The sequence below is a fragment of the Harpegnathos saltator genome, unplaced genomic scaffold, assembly GCF_003227715.2.
Source record: "Harpegnathos saltator strain DR-91 unplaced genomic scaffold, Hsal_v8.6 scaffold830, whole genome shotgun sequence".
Lineage (NCBI taxonomy): Eukaryota > Metazoa > Arthropoda > Insecta > Hymenoptera > Formicidae > Harpegnathos > Harpegnathos saltator.
The window spans coordinates 6,614-29,647 of record NW_020230683.1 but is presented as its reverse complement, the minus strand read 5'-3'; the positions used below and the strand labels follow the sequence as shown (position 1 = coordinate 29,647).

The window sequence follows — 23,034 nt, the reverse complement described above, 5'->3', positions numbered from 1 at the left end:
CGCGCCTAATTGCGAGACGCGCCCACGTAACGCATTCGCCTCGCGATCTCCTGTGTCAAAGCTCGACACGAGTCGTTCGCACGAATTAACGGCCGACGACGAGTCGCCGAGCATCGAGCTCCGTATATTTCGCTCGATCCGCTCCGTGTGTAATATCGACGAGCGATATGCGACGTTGATATATCTTAGGGGCGGTATAATTGATCTTAGACATAATTGATGAGTCGAGCTCGAGCTCGAGTCACGGCCGAGCTGAAGTAAATGGCTCATACTCGAAATACAGTGTGGATTCTTCGGGCGAATCGTCGACTCGTAATCGAAAAGAAACGCGTCTCGCGCTTCCTCGTTGGACGCGGAAACTTGAACGCGACGCTTGGATTTCCCCCGCGGAAAAAAGCGCGAGACTCGCAGCAAGGGGAAACCCGTGGCCCCGCGGATTGCGTAACGCTCGAAATCGACCGATGCGCGCGCGGTCGACCTGGAAATTAATCCGACATTAATCAAGCAGCAGGAAGCAGCACGCGAATTGTCAGAGACTCGCGGGATCATTATTAAGTCATTCGCCGAGAAGCAACTATCCCTGTTAGCGTGAGCTTCGCGAGCCAAGTCGCGCGGCTCGCGGTCGTTAGGACGCTATCGGGGAAACGACGTGGAATTATGAGCAACTGGCTTATAGCCGCCTGTAAGTTGGCCGCGCTATAAGCAACCCTCAATTGCACGAGCCCGCGAATACAGGTTGTGCCGCGCGACCGGCGGCGCACGTCGTAACGAGAAAATCGTGCGCAAATCGATATCATTACCAATTCAAACGAAGGACTCGCGTATCTACCACTACTGGTCATATTATAGTACTTTCCCGACTAATGCGTGTGTGTGTGTGTGTGTGTGTGTACGTGTGTGTTAAGCATACATGTATGCACATATATGCACATATGTGATAGGCGAGTCGCGCGATCAATGAAACCGTGATGACAGGGGTCATGGGAACACCGGGGATCGTCAATAAAACCATTTTATTTATGACACTCACATCCGTTACAAAGTCACAGCCTTATCGACGCTTACGATAGAGTATCAACACGCACCTACGTACACATCCATATTTTCGTGTGTCTCTTATGTACATATAAATTCTGCATTCTATACATATAAGTCGTTAAAGCTCATCATCATCATCATCATCGCCTTCTTCTCATTCTGTTTCTTCTTCTGTGTTTCCTCTTCTTTTTCATCGTCATTATATATTTTCGTCTTTACCTTCTCCTCTCTTACGAATCAACCCGTAGGAAAAACAAACGCATCCTCGTCGCTCGTCAGTGGAGCCCGGACGCGTTTGAGCAAAAGGTGCTGAAGAACGATCGGAAATAGAAGAACAGGCTTTCGGATGATCAGGCCGGTGCGATTTTATTGCTCAAGTGTCCTCGCGGCACCCGGGAGCCGCCAAAGTTCGAAGGCGGCGCGACGGGCCGCTATTTTCCCTCCCAGCGGAGGGCTGAGAGCCGCTTGTCCGCTAACTAATCTCTAACGGGTGCACCTTGACCGCGCGGAATATTGAACACCTACGACGATTAGCGCAAAAGTGACGACAACATCGAGTTAAAAATTCGGACCTCCCCCCCCGCACGTCGACGAGCGGCACAGGGAGGGTCCTTCGTGTTCTACGCGTCGTTTTACATCGGATCGAACCTCTCACGATTCGATTCGCCGATATGCGTGTACGTACGGCTCGGCCGTTTTTGAGTAGAATTGTACGAGAGAAGGAGAGAGAGAAGGTGTGTGTGTGTGTGTGTGTGTGTGTGTGTATGTGTGTGTGTATGTGTGTATGTAGTGTTGAGTTAATTGAAGAGATAAATTTAATCCTCCGGTTCTCCTCTCTCCAAGCCACCTTTCGCCCCTCTTCCTCGAGTGCGTTTTCCTCACTCTCTTATGATATAATTTCCTAAAATTGTTTCAGTGCACTCAAACATCGATTAGAAATATAAATTACTTCGTCAGTGGAGAGAGAGAGAGAGAGAGAGAGAGAGAGAGAGAGAGAGAGAGAGAGAGAGAGAGAGAGAAAGAATGGTACAAGCAGTGTACCACATATTGAGAATACAGCAAATTGAAAATAATTTATTGATCTAAAACAATTCACGACACGCCGGTAACGCGAATACCGTGCGAAGGTGTGATCAACACGAGTTATACCCGACACACGCTAATCACACACGATGAATGGAAAAGTCCTATTATTTCGGGCGTCGCGCTCTCTCGCGAGAACGAACGTTCGATAACGCGCTACACGATATATTGTGATGTATATATATATATATTTATTATATATATTTTTTTCTCTTTTCTTTGTACTACGTCATGTATTGCTATGCTCTATTTCGAAAGAGACAATGACGCGCGCTGCCTCCTAGCGCGACGAGACGAGGAAACAAGAGCACACCGTCGCGAGAACGCGAATGGAAACGAAATCGTGGGGGAGATCTGCGCGAAAGAACGCGGTGAACATGATATCGCTCGGTGATAATAAATAAATAAGTCGTGTCGCGCCTAAACGACGAACGAAAGCCGCGGGACTAAAGTCGGCTGAAGTGAGATCGAGGTGGACGCGAGTCGCGCGGTCGCGACGCGCCGCAAACGAGTGGACGATTCGTGGAAGACTAACCGGAAATAAATTACCGCCTCTCCGCCGCGCGCTGTTTCGCCACGTCACGATGACGGTCGCGGTGATCCGCGAGTCGGCGCGGCGCGGAGAGCTCCTCTTGCTTCTTCTCTTGTATTCTTCTTTTATTCAAAACCCGCCCCGTCTTCGAAATACGACGTCTCGAAAAATAAGGGAGCGCGCGGCGCGCCTCTGCGTGGAACGGATTAAGGAGGGATGCGTGATTAACCCTTCACCGGCAACACCAACCCCCGAGAGCGATCTGGCCTCTCTCGGCACCCTCGTGTGAGTAAATATTGCACTGGCAGCCGCGCGCGCGCGCGCGCGCGCGGCTGCGTCCTTCTTTCCATCCTCGCGAGCCCTCCGTCGAGAGTCCTTACGGCCGGCGGCGCGAGAGAAAGCGACGGTCGAGTGGCCGCGTGCGTCGTCGGTCAAGGGTTAAATGTCGTTTCGGCACACCGTGGGCGTGCGATTCTCCCGGGCCGGCTTGGCCCGGCTGTCGATCGCGGCGATCTCTCGATCGTGAGAGACGAACGGACGAGCGAGCGAGCGAGCGAACCTAACGACACGGACGTTAGATTATCATCTCGTTCTCCCTGTTCTCGTTCCTCTGGTTCTCCTCGTACTCGTCGCAGCAGCAACAGCTTGACGTGCAGTCCTCCGAGTTCTCGGCCACGTACGTCATGTACGTGTCGATGCTCTTTGTGTCCAAGGACGGCAAAGACCACGAGAGCGAGGTCGTCTCGAGGTCGGGTATGGCCGTGTGCCAAGAGCTGGGATTGTGCGACTTTTTGGCCTTGCGACTCCTGGTGGACAGCTTCTTGATCGCCTACGGAGCGAAGCATAAGCCTCTGGTAGCGGGAGCAGCAGAGAAAGCCGGGGGAGACGAGACGAGCAAACGAGACGGCAAAGGAGAGAACGAGCCCTCCTTCGCGTCGACGTAAGTTCCCGCCGTTTCCTCGGTAGTTGCGCGAAAGCCTGTCGAACACGAGAATACCGCCGCGACCGGTCGACCCGGGCCGACCTACGCACGAGGACATTGATCCACGATAATGATCTCGCGAGTGCAATCTCGCGCGGAGAGTCGATGGGAGGAGAGATGGCAAGAATCTTGCCATCGAGAATGGAAAAAAAAAAGCAAAAAAAAAAACTCACGAGAGCGCGCAAGAAGCATGTCCAGGATTCGGAAACTAGAACAGCCTCCCGATCGAGCGAGCGAAACGCCGGAACCGGCCAGCGTCCAGGTGACACCCGGGAAGAATTAGGTCGCGACCTAATCATGCGCGACGGAAACGTGCATGTATGCGTACGTCACGAGAGACAACGAAACGTCACGATCGGCGGGGAGGAATCATCGTTATCGTGTTGTCGTCGGCTTACCCGCAGGATCCTGCGGCCGGACTTGCTCAGCAACTTCTTCAGCATCGCGCTGAGAGACACCGACGGTGGTTTCCTACCTCGTGGCTCGGCGAACGCCTCCTCTCCTCGTCGACGCCTCCTCGTCCTCGGGGGTGAGGAAATGAGGCAGGGGGGGGAGAGAGAGAGAGAGAGAGAGAAAGAGAGAGAGAGAGAAAGAACGAGGCAGAAAGGCGGAGATATAGACAGATCGAGCCTCGTCTGATGATTTCTCTGCTGCGCTGCGCGACTGTATACGCGTCGGATTGATTTTCGGCCGTGTGCGCGAACGCCTGTTACCCGCCCTGCGCCTACGTTCACCAGCTCACGTCGGATCGATGCGAACGTCACGGCGTCACGCGACGAAATACCGCTCCGGAGCGGCGCGTCGTCCTATTTATAACCTCGGCCTGTGCCGGCCCGGACTCTGCCGGCGTCACCATCATCCCCCCGAGCGCGCGTCATGCCCGCCGTCCCTGCTCCGCCGTCGCCGCCGCCGCCACCGCCGCCGCTGCCGAGTGTAAGGGTGGCCGAGAACCCTTGCCCACCTCCACCCCCGCGTCACCAACCTGACTCTCGCCAAAGAGACCACGCGCGCGGAGATATTACCGCAAGCCCCGTGTGATCTCTCGGGAGGACTTCCGAGTTTGCGAGTTTGCGGGCCGCTTCAGGCGGCTCAAGCCTCGCGGAGGAAGGTGGTTTTAGACGGGGAAGGGGAGAGGTGGATGCCTGGCTAGACGGAGTAGGGAAGGATAGGTAGGTGGGTGGGCTAATGAGAGACCGGTAATTACAACCGCCGCGTCTCGACGCAACAGTAATTTCTACGGCGACGGGACTTGACTTGAATTATTCGCCAGCGAGCGCCGGGGAGACTCGCTTAATCCGCGAGTGATATTCGCTTTCGCTCGCGAGAGAATCCTCCGAGATGCAGACGGAGCTGGTGGAGCGACGCGCGGCCGCTGTAATCGCACGCCGCAAATAAGGAGACCGCAAACGAGTCCGACTGGCGACTACGGGGGGCCGATTAATCGATGCGATAGAACGAGAGATCGCACGCGTTTCGCGCGGTGCGTACGCTTTGTGAGTTTTGCGAACGGCAGAGCACGCGCGCCTGATGGCCCGTGGGGATCAAGCGCGAGAATAAGGGCCAATTGGATTAATGGTGCGCGCGGATGATCGACGAGAATCAATCGGCGATCGGTCGCGCGGCGGGTAGCCGATCGCCAAAACGCCGATTGCACTTTCGAGGCGGTCAATCAAGAGGGATTAAAAGTAATTAAAAACGATCAAGGATAAGGAAATAGAAGAAGAAAAGCTTAAGAATTAGAAGAAAATCTGTAGTAGAATATATAGTAGAATAAGCAGGGTTTTTCCAGACCACCCGGGTCACACCGATTTTTTCGTAAACGCGACATTTTAGAGAAAAATGTTTCAGACAAAAGTTGTAGAACTTCAAAGAATCTATTTACTGATGCTATTATGTGTACAACTTTGCTTCCTATAGATAGCCGTTTTCCTATAGATGACTTTAGCGGTAAGTAGTGGTCGAAATAAATAGATCATAGACGTCATGCAATAAACTTGGGCATCTGTCAACATAACCCCATAACATTAGTCGATTTGTGTCTGCATCATAAAGTTATTCTCGATTGAAAACGTCAGTTTACGAGCCAAATTCTCGTCATTTGCGGGAGGTTTAAATTTTCTGCTTCAATATGAAGAAATCTGCGGCTGAGGCTCATCGAATGCTCTCAAATACTTATGATGAGGCCGCTATTGAAAGAACGTGTCGTGAGTGGTTTCAACGCTTCAAGAACGGTGATTTTCACGTCGAAGACTGGCATAGCAGTGGAAGAGAGAAGGTTTTCGAAGATGCAGAATTGGAGGCATTACTTAATGAAGACTCGTGTCAAAGACAAGAAGAATTGGCACGATCATTGGAAGTGACCCAACAAGCAATTTCAAAATGCCTCGAAGACATGGGAATGATTCAGAAGCAAGGAAATTGGGTGCCGTACGAGTTGAAACCGAGAGATGTTGAACGGCGTTTGTTTGCTTGTGAACAGTTGCTTGAAAGGCAAAGATGGAAGGGATTTCTGCATCGCATTGTGACTGGGGACGAAAAATGAGTTCATTACGATAACCCCAAGCGCAGAAAATCATGGGCATATCCACGTCGACAGCCAAACCGAATATTCACGGCTCCAAGGTCATGCTCTGTATTTGGTGGGATCAGCTCGGCGTAGTGTATTATGAGCTGTTAAAACCGACTGAAACAATCACAGACGATCGTTATCGAACGCAATTAATGCGTTTGAGCCGAGCGTTGAAAGACAAACGGCCGCAATACAACGAGAGACACGACAAAGTGATTTTGCAGCATGACAATGCTCGACCCCATGTTGCGAAAGTGGTCAAGACATACTTGGAAACGTTGAAATGGGAAGTCCTACCCCACCCGCCGTATTCTCCAGACGTTGCTCCCTCTGACTATCACTCGTTTCGATCAATGGCACACGGCCTGCTTGACCAGCACTTCCGGTCTTATGAAGAAGTAAGAAATTGGATCGATTCGTGGATCGCTTCAAAAGATGACCAGTTTTTTCAACGCGGGATTCGTACGCTGCCTGAAAGATGGGAGAAAGTAGCGGTCAGCGATGGACAATACTTTGAATCATAAATGTATAACCAGTTTTTTACAATAAAGCCTCGAATTTCAGAAAAAAACGGCGGAAGCAAAGTTGTATACCTAATAACAAATTTTTATTACACCGTCTTTTTCCACCAATTAATTTGAACAACTTTTGTCTGAAACATTTTTTTATTTGCCTAATATTTTTTGAGATATTTAAGGATAACTTGACAACTTTTTCAATATTTAACTTACGATATCTCGCTAACTGTTTGTCGGAATAAAAAAATGGTACTAGACTTTTCTATTCTACTTGGTCTCAAGAATATATTGTTATAATAGCGCCCTGACTTTCGTTAATTTGATGATTTTGAAATTTCGAAAGATCAATAAATTAACAAATAATAGAGCATTATTGTACCAATATATTCTTGAGACCAAGTAGAATAGAAAAGTTTATCAAAAGTTAGTACCATTTTTTTATCCCGACAAACAGCGAGATATCGTAAGTTAAATATTGAAAAAGTTACCAAGTTATCCTTAAATATCTCAAAAAATATTAGGAAAATAAAAAAATGTTTCAGACGAAAGTTGTTCAAATTAATTGGTGGAAAAAGACGGTGTAATAAAAAATTGGAGTTTCCATTTAAGATTTTTATGTTGATCTTGACTGGGCTTTTCAAGGTCATCCCAAGGTCAAATTTATAGCATCAGTAAATAGATTCTTTGAAGCCCTACAACTTTTGTCTGAAACATTTTTCTCTAAAATGTCGTGTTCATGAAAAAATCGGGTGATCCGTGTGGTCTGAAACACTCTGTATAATAAAAGGAAGGAATAGAATATATAATAATAATAAAATAATAAAAAGTAAAGATGGTGTATTTAATGGACATAAAGAAAATATTGTGGATGAGTAAGATATAACTAAGGAACGTTTAAAAACACAAGAATTAGGTATAGGATAAAATAACAGTAAAAGAGCTAGACTGAAAAAGGTTAAATAATAATATACTGAAATGTTAATGTAAAATATAAAAAGTTTGTTTCGGGTTATAGAAGAATAGGATAATGAAAAGGAAACGAGCGCGAGGAAAGAATGGACGAATGAATGAGGTTAAGGTCATATTGTAAACCAAGCCCTTCCTGGCTGTGATTTAGCTGAAGAATAAATATACGTATTCTCTCTCGCTTCCGAGGCAATCGTTTCCTCGCAGATCGAACTTCCAGTTTCTCGTCTCGATCTTTTGCCGTCTCTCTCGGTACGAACATTCTTTCATCGCCGATTATGCGTCGAGGGCAAACCGAGTTTGCCGAGAGTTTAATCGTCAAATTAATCTGTGCTGCCCGAATATTAGTCAAAGATACTCGAATGATCTCATTACTTCTACACGCGCCTGGATCTTTTTCTCGCAGATTGAAGTTCGAGCATCATCTCGATCTCTCGTCATCTGCCGATGTAATCGATCTTTAATTATCCGCCCGTGAAACATCGTCGAATGTGCCTACACTGCGCGATTATTAGTTACACTTTGCACTGAGCGTCAAAGACGAAGCTCGAGTCGCGTGTACATATACACACGCGTCCACGTGCACGCACGTGTACCGCCGATACGTGCAAATAAGGAAAACCATCGCGAAAGATTATTTAGAGTAGGGAGAGAGGAAAAGAGAGATTGGCGCGAAGAAAAAGAGGCCAACGCGAGATGAAAAGGAGGAGGCGCTATATCAAAACACGCTCGAGAGCATTGGTAATTCCGCTCGTCGAGACTCCGAGATCGTATCGATTTCGTCGCGCATGTTTGCCGAAAACGATCGAGAACGACGCACACGCGTACACACGTGCGTGCACGTGCATTCCGCATGTGTGCGGCTTGCGAATGCGGCGCTCCGTCGATCTGTTATCAATTCCCTCGTGTCCGTCCGCCGAATGTAACAAATAATGCGACCGATCCCAGTTTCGTTCGTGCGCGAAATAAAGGTGGGCGAGCGCTCGTGGGGTTCCGTCTCGCAATTAGCGAATGATTACACGACGGGCGCTCCAAACGAGACCGAGTCCGTCGTCGTATTCCATCTCGTGTTATCCGCGTGTGATATAAGGCCGCTCATGTGCGACGCCAGCGCGGATCGATTAAACGACAAATCATTTTAACGAATTATCTCCTCCCTCGTCGCGTTCAACGCGCGAGACGCCAAATTCAATCGGCGAAGCGCCGCTTCGCGAGAAGTCGAATGTGAATAAATCGCGTAAATCCCGGAGAGAGAGAGAGAGAGAGAGAGAGAGAGAGAGAGAGAGAGATGCGTGAGAGATGCACTCTCTCTCTCTCTCTCTCTCTCTCTCTCTCTTTCTCTCTCTCATTCCCTTTTTCCTCTTTCTCGCGCTGCTGCGTGTGCAGCACACACGTGCGCGTCGTGTGCGTGTGACGCGTGTGAGCGGGGCCGTTCTCACGCGGCGGCACGCGCCGCTCCCCCTCTTTCCCCCTCGCCGCCCTCCGCCGGCCGACGCACGCTGCACGCCGGGCCACGTGCCACCCCCGGGTGCCCCCACGGAAAACTCATAATTGTCATAACATTCGAGCGCACCGTCGCCGAGCGTGGAAAGACCGACGCTCCCCGGAATTGAATTCATAAGTGCACTTCGGCTCATCAATGCGGTTCCGACCTACACCGATAAATCTCCCCGGCCCCCTCCCCTCTCGCTCCCACGCATTGTCTCGGAGTTAAAATCGCGCTTTGTCGCTTTGAGGGTTTGATCGTTTTTTTTTTTTTTTCGGAAGAACAGCGGTGTTTCTCCTTCGGCAGTTTTTGTGCGAAGAGAGACTCTCAAGATGTACGGTCGATTTAGGCAGATAATGAGACAAACAAGAGCTGGTGCCCGCCGGGTGGCATTTCATCAACAAAACACTGTTTTACATGTTATTATTCGAGAGAACGTCGCGATCTCATCGTCTGAAACCTCTTGAGCGAGAAACAGCAAAAAATCTGAATACAAAAAATAATGTTGCATTTAAACATGAGGAAGCCTCTCAAAATAAAGTTTCCCCGCTTTATTTCCTCGTGCTTAAATTTGACATTTTTTGTGTTGCAAATATTCACTTTTTACGGAGCCCCTTTGTGATATTTATATTTATAAATAACGACACGTTGTCGCGTCATCAACAAGCTTTACCGCTGCGCTACGTTTGTAACACTGAGAACCTTCGTCTGTTTGGCAAATCTAAGGAATCACGTCTGCCTGGCAAGTGATTTCTCATTTTTCTTACCTTTGATTATTACTATCGGTTGCCAATTTTCAATCAATAGCCAACAAATGCTGCACACTCTGATGTTCGTTCGACTTTCTGACGTGACGAATATCCAGCTTGAAATCCGACTTTGATCGCAAATAACTACACTACGTAAAGCGCTGTTTCATCATATCAATCAAATTTCGCTCAAACGTCCACACTGGCTCCTCACTTGCCTTGTGTCTTTTTTTAGATGTTGCTCGGAGTGTTTTACATACGGTTACGGCGATAAGGCGACACGAACGAAGACGGACGCGGTATTTTTGATCGGTATTTTTAATCACCGGGTTGAAAGTTCAGTTAATAAACATCGCACAGTCAATGCCGCTTATCCGGCGACTGAAGTTCGCGTTCGGGAGAGCGTTATCGCGAGCCGATAGCCGATAGCGGCGATGAGGTAATGAAATCACGGAGATACCCGTCGCCGATGCTTTCGCGAGAATACGACGCACATCTGCCTGCTCTGGCCTATCCAGCGAATACATACATACGTCAAAACACAAATGGACCGTATCATGGCGAATCAGGCTCGCGCGGTCGCGCGAGCGGCGCCTCGTAATCCACGTAATTCGCGGACGCGCGAATCTGTCTCGTGATTCACTCCACGCAATTATTGCAACGCACTCGCTTTCCGTAGCGCGTCAGCTCTAATCATTTTTGCGCCGAAGGCGAGGGGAAACAATCGCCGTCGGCGACGGGGCGTAACGAGCGGCGCGTGGCGCGGTCGCGTGGCTACAAATGCGTGCTCAAACATCGCGGCTCGGCGAAAATAAGTCCGGCCTAATTGAGGCGACGCGACCGTTCCATTAGAGATTAGACTTCAAACGAAGGCCCGGTCCTTCGCGAGGACTATGCGCGATTAATTAACAACGCGAGACAACCGTGTCTCGCCCGCCGAGAGCCCTGTCGGTTTTCGGCCCTCGGCGAGCGAACACGCGCGACGTCTCGTTCGCAGGGAATATAATTATATTCCCTGGAATTATGTTATAATTTACGCGACCCGGCTCGCGTGAGAGAATTCAATTTGCGATTTCGTACGCTGCGTGAAGCCGACGTGTTTGAGGATCCACCGCTGAGTATTCATTCATGAATATCACATGAATGTCCCGGGCCCGAATCTCTGGCGAGGTATACATCGCTCGATCACCGATCGGAATGCAACGAAAGCAGCGGGTTGGGGGTTAGGTCATTTTTAGGTCGCGAAGTTTGGAATTTGGTGTCAATCGACAAGATCGATTCCGTCGTCAACTACGAGAAATATGGATCGAATGGCGGTACTAAGAATGAAAAAAGAAGGCAAAATTGATCGACTCACCGTCAATCGATGCCGTTGAGCTCATCGGCGTTCATGTCGTCACAGGATTGCACTGCGCGCGCTCCCGGGGGAGGGAGGGGTCAGGAGGTCACGATAATTGCGGTCGCTAAGTTGCTCATCACACGTCGCGCGGCTTTGCAACACTAATCGCGCGACGATCCTTCGTCTCTCAAATGCGTCACTGAATTGCGTGAGCGCCGATACGTAAATATTTAACACGCGACACACTCGTCTTCTCGTAAATATTTATCCAATCGCGCGTCATGACATAATCGACACGCACCGCGAACGAATTTGAAGATAGCAACAACAATGGAGGAAATGAAAACAACATGGAGGACAGGAGAATCGATTAACGATCGACTATCGATCACAGTCGGTAATAACAGGGCGATTGTCACCGATAAATCTCGAGTACGATCGACCGATTCGCTCATCTCTCGAGTCTTTTGTTGACCTCCGAACCGGAGCCGTTGGTTTTCGTCGCTGCGAAACTACGCTTGATTGTTGTCTGTTGGGACTGCGTACACGCAGTCCTTGTTTTTTGTGCCACACTTCACTCTCACTTTTCTTATCTATTATCTTAATTTATCGTAAAATGGCATTTGGGAATTCGCCTCAACAGACGCCGGTAGCCGATATCGAAGGAAGGAAGGAAGGAAGGAAGGCTCATCTCTCGTATTATTTTTTCCCGCGCAACGTAACCCTCGCTCACGAATATTGCGTTAATTATAGCGTATCGAGACTAATGAAAAAAATAAGTGAGATGAATGAACATGTACACGCAAATTGAATAACAAATGAATGTTATCTAGCAAATATATTATAATTTTAACACGCTATGCAACCAGGTTACGAGAGTTTCCCAGCCGCACGCAATATCGATTATTCAAATCAGCGATCCGTCGCTGTGATGACTTTACGTGAATTAAAATTACATTGTAACTTAATCTGAATGTTTACGAGGCTCGCGGGAACCTCGTTAGCGGCTAGTGTTAAAGGTTAAAAAATACTAGTAACCTAATTGTTTCGCGTGTTAAGTCGATTCGTGTAAGCAAGATGAAAAGATTGAGGAAAATTTCGACCGATCACGTCCGTGATATTCGGCGCAAGAAACGAAATATCGTAAAACGTATGTAGAATTTGGTATTTAATAAATTATATCCACGATTCGCTCAATGCGACGCTGTCCCCGTCACGTTTGCGTCAAACCGCGTAAATATCTTCGTCGAGCGTCACGCGAGAGAAAAATAAGGAGGACTGTTTGTCCGCGCGAAAGGATTATCGTACAGAACCGCCGATTAGGAGGTTATTAATAGCCCCGAAGATAACAATAGATCTGTATGCAATACGGCTGTGACAAGCGAGAGAGCGTATGTACGCACGCGCGCGCGTCAATCGGAATAAATAAATGAGGAAGGGTAGGTTGTTCCAACTTCTCGGTGAGTTAACCGATAGTTAAATCATATGTTTGTCTTTATTTTTCCTTCAACTTAGACAAAGGCAGACATATGATTTAACTATCAGTTACATAACTTACCAACCAAGTTGAAACAACCGGACCTTGGTAAGTTAAATGATGGTTAAATCACATGTGTCCGCCTTCGTTTAACCCTTTGCGGATTGCGGAATTTTTCCTTAACTCCAATTCCCAGCAAGTCGAGCATATTCTCTATACAAAACAAAATTATACATAAAGACTTGAATATTGGAATAAAAAGATAAAGAAAAATATATATTGCTTTATGAAAATCTTCGCGGATAACTTCGCGATGCCTTAAAGCATCGCACGGCTTTCTGAGGAGTACATGAGTAGCGATGACTATAGTCATCTCACGGACTTAGAAGGTTAAATTGAAAATGAAAAACAAAGATAAACATATGATTTAACAATCAGTTAACTTACCAAGAAGTTGGAGCAACCGGTCCTAAATGAGAAAGGGTAGGTTGCTCCAACTCCTTGGTAAGTTAACTGATAGTTAAACCACCAATATCCGTCTTCGTTTAAATTGAAGGAAAAACAAAGATAAACATGCGATTTAATTATCAGTTAACTTACCAAGAAGAAATTGGGACAACCGGCCCTGAGAGATACGAATCTCGTTCGAGAGACGATCATCGAACGCAAGTGTCGACTCACCGTGGGAAAAGCAAGTTTCTCGGGGGTGTCGCACGCACGACAGACGCGTGCCAAATGGGACGCTGACGGGCGGACAAAGAGCGGGAATGTAGACATTGGCCGTTTGCGTGTACTAATTCTCGGCTACTTGCTTGTTTGCCTAACGTGCTCATCACCGGCCAACCGACGCGCTGCGAAAACGAGTCGAGTCGAGTATAAGAAATATATTTATACGAGAAATACAACGAGAACGTAATGTCATTTGTGTTAACAGCTACATAGAACATATTTCTTTATTAGAAGATACAAAAATAGCGATCTCCTGGGCTTTTCTGCAGCAGGAAACTCGCTCTTACGATATAATACATAGTTAAATAATATTTCATCTCTGTTCTAACGCACGTGCAATTGTCAAAAATACAATGGCGCTCTTGGCGTGACTTGTTAGCACCCATACATCGCGCGCCTTCGTTCACATATTATTATATAGAGTACGTGTACCTGCACGTATACAACGAGACTAGTACAACAATTAAGTCAGTGGATCGACTTCTGTTGGTCTTCTGCAACGGCGAATCTACTTGGATATTTATTTAGAACAGAACATCACATTTATACAAATATAATTCTCACCTTATTCATCGAGCAAAGGCACATGCAGCTCCGCCGGATCGTAGGGAATCGTCTGCTCGTTACCGGGTAACAATATAGGGATGACCTTAGCACGAAATTCGTACGGCATGAAGTCGCGACAGAAGTTGTAGAAGTCGTTGCGAGTGTTGATGATCTGCAAACGGGCCATCTCCTTCATCAGGGCATCCAGCTCGGATTTGTAGCTGCCGTATTTTTTACGCCGTAAGATCAGACTGGTAACCTCGTTGAACTCCTTAATGAACTTCTCGGACCGTACTCGCGTCGACAGCTTGTACTTCGGTTCCATGCGTTTCCACAGGAACTTGTAAAGGCGATCCGTGGCCCATTGCTTTGGACGTGGAAGCTTCGGTGCTTTGTATACCTTTCCGTTCACCAGGTACGCCTCGTTCACTTTCTTCGCAAGATCGGTGGCCAATTTTTTCTTCTTCGCAGCTCCACCCGGAACACCAACGGGCTTCATGTTCAAACGTCTCTTATCGGTTTTATCGGTCCTGCCGTGTGTCTTACTCGTGGTTGCTTCACGATTTTTCATGATCTCCAACTGCTTTTTAATCTCCCGCATCTTCTCGGCATTAAAGATCGATGGTACCAGGCGCTGCTCGTTCGACGTGGCCTGCTTCTTAGCTGTCGAAGGCCGTTTCGTCTTGAAGAAGAAGTCTATCGTTTTGTTGGATGAGGTTGCATTTGTCTTGTTGATACTGTCATTGCTTGTCGCTTTAACGGGTGTGCTGCGTTGACTTTGAAGCCTGCTCGATTTTGTAGGCAAAGTATTCCTATTCTCCTTAACGTAGGTTTTACTGGAGTCTGGCGCCTGCATCGACCCACTCGTTAAGGATTCTTGCCGAGTTACCATTTTATTGCTTGCTCGATCTCTCGACGAAGTCGCGAGAGACGAATCTCGCGGATTTGTGCGCATCGTCGGTGTTGCTTCTTCGTCATCAGACATCAATGCTTCTTCCAATTCTGTGGATTTGCCAACTGTCACACTCGCATGTTTGTCCACAGAAACATTCTTCGAATTCCTAGTTGAGTTTCCCGTCCGTGAAGCACTACGCGTCTCTATGTTGGAATGCGGTGTCATATTGTCGGAATGTACACTACTGTTGTTTGAACGCGCCGACCGTCTGCGTAATTTTGATGCAAGGGAACCTCCGCCAAAACTTTTGATCCTTATCGCCGCATCGTCAAGTGAACTATTAGTTGCAGCTCCAACCAACTCCTCATCAATGTCCGACCTGGCAACGAGCGACGTCCTACCTACCGATGCACTGTCTTTCGAAATCTCTGGTACATTTCCCACAGACCCGTGCTTTGATAATTGTTTATCGGATGATATAACTGTCACATTCTTTTGAGAGACCGATTTCTGTGCATCCGCGTCATTCGAGACGTTTATGGGCTTATGTTGTTCCAAATCTATGCATAGGTGGTCAGAATTTTCTTTGTCATTAATGATCGAGGATGAACGACTGTGAAAAAGGAATCCCGAATCGTTCGCCATTCTTTCATTCACAACTGATAAATTCGACATCATGAAAGATTTAACTTTATCGCGCTGCGCGACTACACTTGGCAAAGGAGAAGTACGATTTCCAATCAGCATACTGCTATTATCTTCCACATTGTCTTTGTCTTCTTCGACTATCTTCTTGAATAGACTCGAGTCTGAGTTTTTCTGGAATACACGTTTCATAATCGCTGTTTTTGGCTTGAGAGTTGGTCTTTTGTCGAGAACGTTGTTAACATCCGTTGGTAAACTGGTTGACATGAGGTCTTTCATTTCATCTTGCGTTTCCTTATTTAATTTCTTAAATGCTTTGAAGAACTTTGATCTAGGACTTGTTGTCACCACTGAATTCTTATCCGCGACATTATTCTTCAAACTATCAGCAGATATTTCCGGAGAAATGCGTAACGAGATTCTTGACGTCTGAGGTTCTACATCACGAGTATTGATTACTCGAGACTGGTTATTCTGGTCTCTACTTTTTGGCAAACTAACATCACTATTATCAACGAAAGCATCTTCAAAAGCATTCGTTTCTTTATTCTTTTGCAGCTGTGTTAATAATTTAGATTTATTTTTTACAACTTTATCGACATCTTCGTTCTCATAACTATTTTGCATTGCCTCATTAATATTGGATGCAGAATATCTCTTGATCATTGAACATTGTGCTTTTGATAAACTTCTCCGAGAAATTGATGAATGTAAATCATCAGTATGGCTTTTATTTGAATTTTTACTTTTTGCAGTTGGATGTTTTACAAATTCATGCAATGATTCATTATTGTCGAAAATATGTGTTTCCTCTGTTAACTTATTCTGAAAGATATTACTTGTCTCTCTAGACATTTTTCTTCTTGAAATCTTTACTCTTTGTTTCAAAGGAATATCATCTATTGAATCTTCGCTATCTTTCTTTCCTTCTTGTAACTTCCTTGATGTAATTTTTCTATGGACAAGATTGTCCAAACTTCTTTGTGTCAAAGGAATATTATCTAGTCTTAAATCTTCGTCATCTTCCTTTCCTTCTTCTAACTTCTTTGATGAGATTTTTTTACGGTGAGGATTGTTCAAACCATCGGATGTATGAGTCTCTTTATCTAATCCTTGCAATAAAGTATTTTCTTCTGTAGTATTTAGTGCACTTAAGAAATTGTTATTTCTGCTCTTTCTATTTGCTAATTTCAAAGGAGCTTTCCTCTTTTTTATATAAGCTGTTTTCTCAGACTCAGATGTTGTCTCCAAAATGTTAGTTTTCACAATATCTGTCACAATATTAAAACAAAAAAATATGTATACATATACAAAATATCTAAAAATTCAAAGTACATTCTTTATGTGTTCATGCTATATAAATTTACTTCTATTTAATTTTGATCATACTTGCACTCATATTTCCTGTTATGTTGGTTGAATCAGCAATTGTCATGTCAGAAAGATTCAAAGCTATATTCCTTGATTTAATATTGCTATTATTCTTCGATTTGTTAAATACTTCCCACCAAGGACTTTGGTTTTCATCTTCTGTAGAAAGAAGAAATTTGAGCATATGCAAAATATATTTATAATCAAGATATTTTACAAGTTAAATATATTCATAAATATCATAAAAAAGAAACTATTCTCAGTTCTAAAACTATTCTATTTTTCATACAATCTTTTCAAATTTCTTCACAGAGAATCCTGAAGACTTACTGAAATTTCTTTAGGTTTCATCACTTAATTATCAAGGAAAGTATACACAAAGTTACAAAAATTAAAACATCTTAGATTTAGTCATGTGACATTTTTTTCACGTAGGTAGACAGCTTATACCATGAAACAAAATAATGAGGAAATAATGTTTACCTTTGCTCACATTGCTCGAGTTGCTCGTATCCTGATCGAGAATAGCAGATGTAGGAAATAAAGAACTTTTAGAACTATTTGTTTGTATCAACTCAGACATGTTTAATGTAATTTGACTTATACGTAAGTTGATAAAGTAACTTCTCGAGAATCGATGTTATTCTTATTTATAACTGAAAATAACTTAAAAATGCTTGCTCTCAATAATTTCGATGGAACACTTATCCAATTCGCTCACTTTTATACTACGTATAATTCATAAGATATATTTCTTATGACGGTTGTTTAGATAGAGATAGAAGTAGAGAGGTTGGCTTTATATAACAAATTTCTAGAAGGGTTTCCTGCAGAGACAAGATGATACTAACGACCATTGGCGTTACAGGCGCTACAGAACTTCTTTATTTAATAACCTACTGTCGGTAAATCTTGTGTCAAATCAGTATCGACTGTACAAAAATTATTTATAAAATTAATACTTTATTGTACACTTAAGGTGGTTTAGGTATTTATATTTGCAAAATATACTTTTTTACAGGAGCTATTTGAATATCATATAATTTTACTGCACCGAATGCAAAAAAATTAATATTACATTTATTGTAACAAAATTACTTTAAGTAATAATATACATTAAATATATATTAAATAATAAAACATAAGTTAAAGTGGTCTGTACAAAATAAATATAAGTTCATTGTTTCTGTCTTTTGTTGCTCAGGCCGCCGTCCTGATCATCAGTTTGAAAGATAGTCCTTGGTTGCGTCCTCTTGTATGCTGGTGCGATCCAATATGGCTTCTCTTCTGCTATCTTAGCATACTTAAGAATAGCTTCTCTAGGATCTTGATCATCCTCTATTCTCTTGCTTAGGCCAAGATTTCGGATAACATAGGAACTGAGTGTTCCTCCTGATGATGCTACTCTACCACCTTGACCAGAAGTAATAGGCAGATCAGGACGTCTTGATTTAACGGGATCCAATCTGTCTTTCTCCATTTGCTTACGAACTGACTTGGGTCTGTCCTGACGAAATAGAGGAAGCGCGTGAGGTGTTATAATTTGCTGCGTAGACATTATTTCAATATGTTTCTGCTTGGTATGTGTTTTAACAACACACAGCTTGGCGCCTCTCATGCTCTTTTTAGGATCGTAGTACACCTTTACAATACCATTGCCACAGCCAACAAATACTTGATTTAATTTTGGATGCCACAGAGTCTTGATCACATGTGAATTCGTTACAGAGATCTGATTGACTACATCAAATGTTGTGCTATTGTAAAACAACATCTTGCCATTCTGTGCACCTTTATTCAAGGACTGTCCTGTAACCACCATCGTGTCATCTGGACTAAACATACAGTCAGTTGTGTTGTAACGTGAGAACAAATCTTTTGCCACAAAGATTGGTGATTTGAACATCCGCAAGTCCCATAATTTTAAAGTGTCGTCGCAAGCTCTACTAGCCAGCATCTGTTTGGTGTAGGAAAAACTCAGGCTTGATATCTCAGTGTGCTGTGTGTGTGCACCACGTGAAACCAAAGAAGGAGTCACAAAATTTTTTCGCTGATCCCACATTTGAATTGAACCATCTATGCATCCACATGCAATCACAGTACCATCTCGACTATATGTACAAGTGGTCGGTACAGTCTTTACACCATTCTGTGCCCTGCATCTTATCAAACTCTTATGACAGCGTGGACTGTTCAGAACCCATATCCGACATGTACTATCCTGAGAGCAAGTGAGATACTGTTCTTTCGAGAATGGATGCCAACTGCCACTGTTCAGACTGGCAGTATGACCTTTGGTACGCGACATGTCTATAAGATACTGATCACCTTTTACTGTCTCACACTTTTCGAAACCATCCCGGTCCAGAACCTTGGCCTGTGCTGCTCCCGATACCACTAATATCATGTCGCCTGTGGTTGAATACTGTAGGCATTTAATAGGATGATTTTCACATGGTTGCAAGGTTCTGAAACTCCTCATGGACGAGTCCATACCTGCAAAGTCCCAGAAACATACATCGTAGTCAACGGATCCTGAGGCTAATCGAGCGCCAGAGGGATCCGCGGCGATGGCAGTAACAGCTTTTGTGCCATGCGTCATTATCACTTCGTGAGTGCATGGTATTTTGTTAGGCGATTCATCGTCGGACGATTCTTCATCCTCATCGTCTTCGCTATCGTTTCTTTTCTCTTCCTCACTTGTGTCTGAAGTTTTCGTCCTTGAATCGGGAGACAGCGAAAGTGGTATCGGTGGACCGATCAGGTCATTTTCGTCGTCATTCTCTTTGCTCTCATCCTTTTTGGATTCCGCAGTTTCGTCTGCAGGTTTCTCTTGTTGGAGAGCTGCTGCTTTGTTGTTCTCGAGAGTTTGTCTAATATTCTGCATCATCTCCTGAATATCAAAAACTCTCGCCTTTTTCGACATCGTAACTGTGTCCAACCTTGCACAATCGTGTTCTCAAGCGTTTTGATCAGCGTTGCTACACAACTATTCTTTTTCGCTGCACTGCTGCACTGATGCAATAAGTAGAGTGAGACGAAGGCCGCGTTCCGTTTCACGCATATGCGTGAATATGCGCGTTTATATATAGTTCATGTTACGTATACTGTAGAAGATGCGCGCATATTGCGTGAAACGGAACGCAGTCATATATATATTTGTTTTAAGGCTCGTCTACAATAGCTGTAACAGTAAAGGCTCGTCTACAATAGCTGTAAGAGCAGAGAGTAACCTGAGAGCGGCCAATACGACATTTTCTGCGACACCGACTTTACGCACTGGGAAAGGACGCCATCTGCATCCATTTTGAGAAGGGAACTACGATAGTACATCCACTTTCAGGTCTCGGTGGTAAAATCTGCATATGGTGGAAGTCCATGCTACATCCACTTTCAGGCGGTTTATGTCCGTGCTGCAATGACAGTTGCCATCTCTATGCCAGACTATGGCCGGTGGTCTAAAAAGAGCGGGGGAGAGGGGGAAGGAGCAGAAAAAATAAAAGTACGTATTAAATGTTAAATCTTCGAATATATATTGCCGTATCAAAGTCTCTTCTATAATAAACAATTTGACATGTATGGAGACGCATGATGTATCGTTGCCCGCGTCCCGTTCACTTCGTCTTGTTTTTTAATTCAGCATCCCGTCCGCTCCGGACATTCGCTCGTGGCACTGACAGTGGCCGTCGGTGAGCATTCGATCCTCTCGGAGGAGCACATGTTAATTAACGCGACGAGACTCCAATTATAAATATCCCGCGAGTCGACGAAATATTTGAACTTTTAAAAAAAGCATCAAAGAAAATCACGTTGATGTTGTTATGGGTGAAATCTCACCCTGGTGTATATTTTTTTATTTTCGAAATAAAAAATGTCAAACGAATGCAATTAAATGTTATTTATTATCATTGAATATTAGATGAAAAGTAGAAGACTTATTGTCCGCAGCGGATAATCTAACATTTAATAAGAACGAGACAAAATTCGCATGTCAATAGAGACGGTTTAAATTCGGCGTAATATGATTCTTGGGACAGACGTAAAGTATTACGAAGTTTGAAGCGAATCTCTCACAGGCATGCTTTGAAAATACGAGTTGTTTTCATTTTCAGCTAACGGACGACGCAGGCATCAACACTGATCGGCAAAGTGGGGGGTAACCGTGCCTTCCCGATTGTTTGTTTTCATACGCTTATACATGACTCCGTGATTGCGGAAAGGACATTGCGCCTCGGGCCGACGAACGACGCGCATACCGCGACGCAGAGTACGAGTGTCGGTAGTCGTATCGGTTAATACGCGTTTCTTTGTCCGAATCTTACTTGCGCGAGTGTTAGAGCTAGAGTCAGTGTCGTCGCCAGTGCTACGATGGAGTATCCGGGGGTGCTGCGACGGAGTAACCAGAAGGAGGATGTCGGATCGAGAAGTCAGGATGCAGAGAAGACTTGGAGCGCGCCGAGAGACGTGGACAGCGATACATCATATATGGTATTCGAGGTATCTCGAGTCATTATTATTACGCAAGATTTTTCTGATTTTAACGGACCTTATTCGAAGTAAGGACATACCCGAGTCGAAATTAGATCAGCATTCATAGTTTATCATCTGAAAAATAGCTTGAAATTTGATTATTCGTTAAACTAATTTCACGTAACATGAGTTCTACTTTTCTTTTCTCATAAAAAAAAATAAAATATGAATGTCTATTCAAGCAAGGTTGCTAAGGCAAGCTAAGGTTTATGAATACAAATTTGTAATTATGTTCTCAATGAAAAATTGCACATAATTTAAAAAACTATGAATAATGATCTTAGAATCTGATATAAATTTTACAAGTATTGATTTTTATTCGTCTAATAATGCTCAGATTGCTGTTTCCCTTTAGAATCTGCTAGAATGTCCGTTTCTCATTCTTGTTTATCTTTCTTATTGTACCGAATTAGAATTAAAATCTCTATTAGTGAAACAGCATTATTAGACATAACCGTTGTCTTTTTGCAGCTTCAGCTCTTTTGAGAGCTACAATTCTCATCATTCTCATTAGAAAAAAGAAAAGAAAAAAAAGAGAAGAAAAAAGAAAAAAGAACTTTAAGAATGATGAGAATAAAAAGTGTTTTTCATCTCCCATTTCCTCTAATTCTTATATGATTATTTAATCCTTATATATTTATCTCACGCGCAGTTCTAACAAAGACAGTTCTATTTACGTGTTTATCTTTGTTCTCTTTCTTGCGCTGTTAAGCAAATATATAATCAATATCAACAAAAATTGCTCATTTAAATTAAGAATATAAGGATTAAGTACATATACATTATCGAGATAAACGAGTATTAAATAACTGCGGAATACGTCGCTGTTGAAGACTCATCATGGGCGAGACTGCGAGAGTAGCCAGATGTAACGTTCAGGTAAGACAAAGCTTGTCCACTATTGCGCATCTAGATATTCTGCAATGATTTTTCAAATTGGATGCAATTTGCAGGATCAATGTAGAATTAATATTTCGACTCGGGAAAGACTCGGGAATGAGAACGAATTGTCATTGCACTTGGACAATCTTCTGACACTGATTTATGGTATTGATCGATATTCGATTTTCAGTACTGATTTACTCTTTCATTCCTCTACAAGAAAACAAAATTGATACGACTCGTTCATATATCCGCGTTAATTTGATGAATAAATTAAATATTGATCGGTCTTCAATTTTCGGTACTGATTTATTCTATCATTTCTCTATAAGACAAGAAAAATTGATACGAAGCAATCGTTTATTCCAGTTAATTTGTTGAGTAAATTAGAAAGATAAACACCCGAAACATGAGAACAAATTGTCATTGCACATGGACAATTTTCTGACATTGATTTACGGTATTAATCGATATTCGATTTTCGGTACTGATTTACTCTTTCACTTCTCTATAAGAAAACAGAAAATTAATACGAATCGTTCATTTATCCGCGTTTGTTTGATGGAAAAATTACGTATTGATCGGTCTTCGGTTTTCGGTACTGATTTATTCTCTCATTTCTTTATAAGAGAAGAAAAATTGATACGGATCGTTCGTTTAACAGAGTTAATTTGTTAAGTAAATTAGAGGGGTAAGT

General features: G+C 44.1%; 3 protein-coding genes and 1 long non-coding RNA gene across 6 annotated transcripts; all 4 read right to left on the bottom strand.

Moving 5' to 3' along the window:
* Window positions 1-994: 994 nt before the first annotated feature.
* Window positions 995-5,329, bottom strand: LOC105184506 (uncharacterized). The gene is made up of 2 exons (XM_011143342.3): window positions 4,034-5,329; window positions 995-3,482 (listed from the first exon to the last, which is right to left on the bottom strand). The coding sequence occupies exons 1-2, from the start codon at window positions 4,076-4,078 to the stop codon at window positions 3,228-3,230; spliced, it is 300 nt and encodes a 99-aa protein (XP_011141644.1). The 5' UTR covers window positions 4,079-5,329; the 3' UTR covers window positions 995-3,227.
* A 4,105-nt stretch (window positions 5,330-9,434) lies between these two features.
* On the bottom strand, window positions 9,435-13,252 carry LOC112590477 (uncharacterized). Its single transcript, XR_003114233.1, has 2 exons — window positions 11,281-13,252; window positions 9,435-11,213 (listed from the first exon to the last, which is right to left on the bottom strand). It is a non-coding gene; the product is annotated as an uncharacterized LOC112590477 (long non-coding RNA).
* Window positions 13,253-13,337: 85 nt separating this feature from the next.
* LOC105184508 (uncharacterized) lies at window positions 13,338-17,986 on the bottom strand. Of its 2 annotated transcripts, none has more exons than XM_011143344.3 (4): window positions 17,409-17,986; window positions 16,944-17,084; window positions 14,033-16,825; window positions 13,338-13,590 (listed from the first exon to the last, which is right to left on the bottom strand). In XM_011143344.3, exons 1-3 carry the CDS (start codon window positions 17,506-17,508, stop codon window positions 14,034-14,036), a joined length of 3,033 nt encoding a protein of 1,010 aa, XP_011141646.2. In that variant the 5' UTR covers window positions 17,509-17,986; the 3' UTR covers window positions 13,338-13,590; window position 14,033. The 2 variants fall into 2 exon arrangements, with proteins under 2 accessions (XP_011141646.2, XP_019697590.2); XM_019842031.2 differs by lacking the exon at window positions 13,338-13,590 and adding an exon at window positions 13,675-13,976.
* Window positions 17,987-18,055: 69 nt separating this feature from the next.
* LOC105184509 (gastrulation defective protein 1 homolog) lies at window positions 18,056-20,005 on the bottom strand. 2 transcript variants are annotated; one of them, XM_025307145.1, is made up of 2 exons: window positions 19,422-19,626; window positions 18,056-19,350 (listed from the first exon to the last, which is right to left on the bottom strand). In XM_025307145.1, exons 1-2 carry the CDS (start codon window positions 19,443-19,445, stop codon window positions 18,103-18,105), a joined length of 1,272 nt encoding a protein of 423 aa, XP_025162930.1. In that variant the 5' UTR covers window positions 19,446-19,626; the 3' UTR covers window positions 18,056-18,102. The 2 variants fall into 2 exon arrangements, with proteins under 2 accessions (XP_025162930.1, XP_011141648.2); XM_011143346.3 differs by having other exon boundaries at window positions 18,056-20,005.
* Between the last annotated feature and the right edge of the window lie 3,029 nt (window positions 20,006-23,034).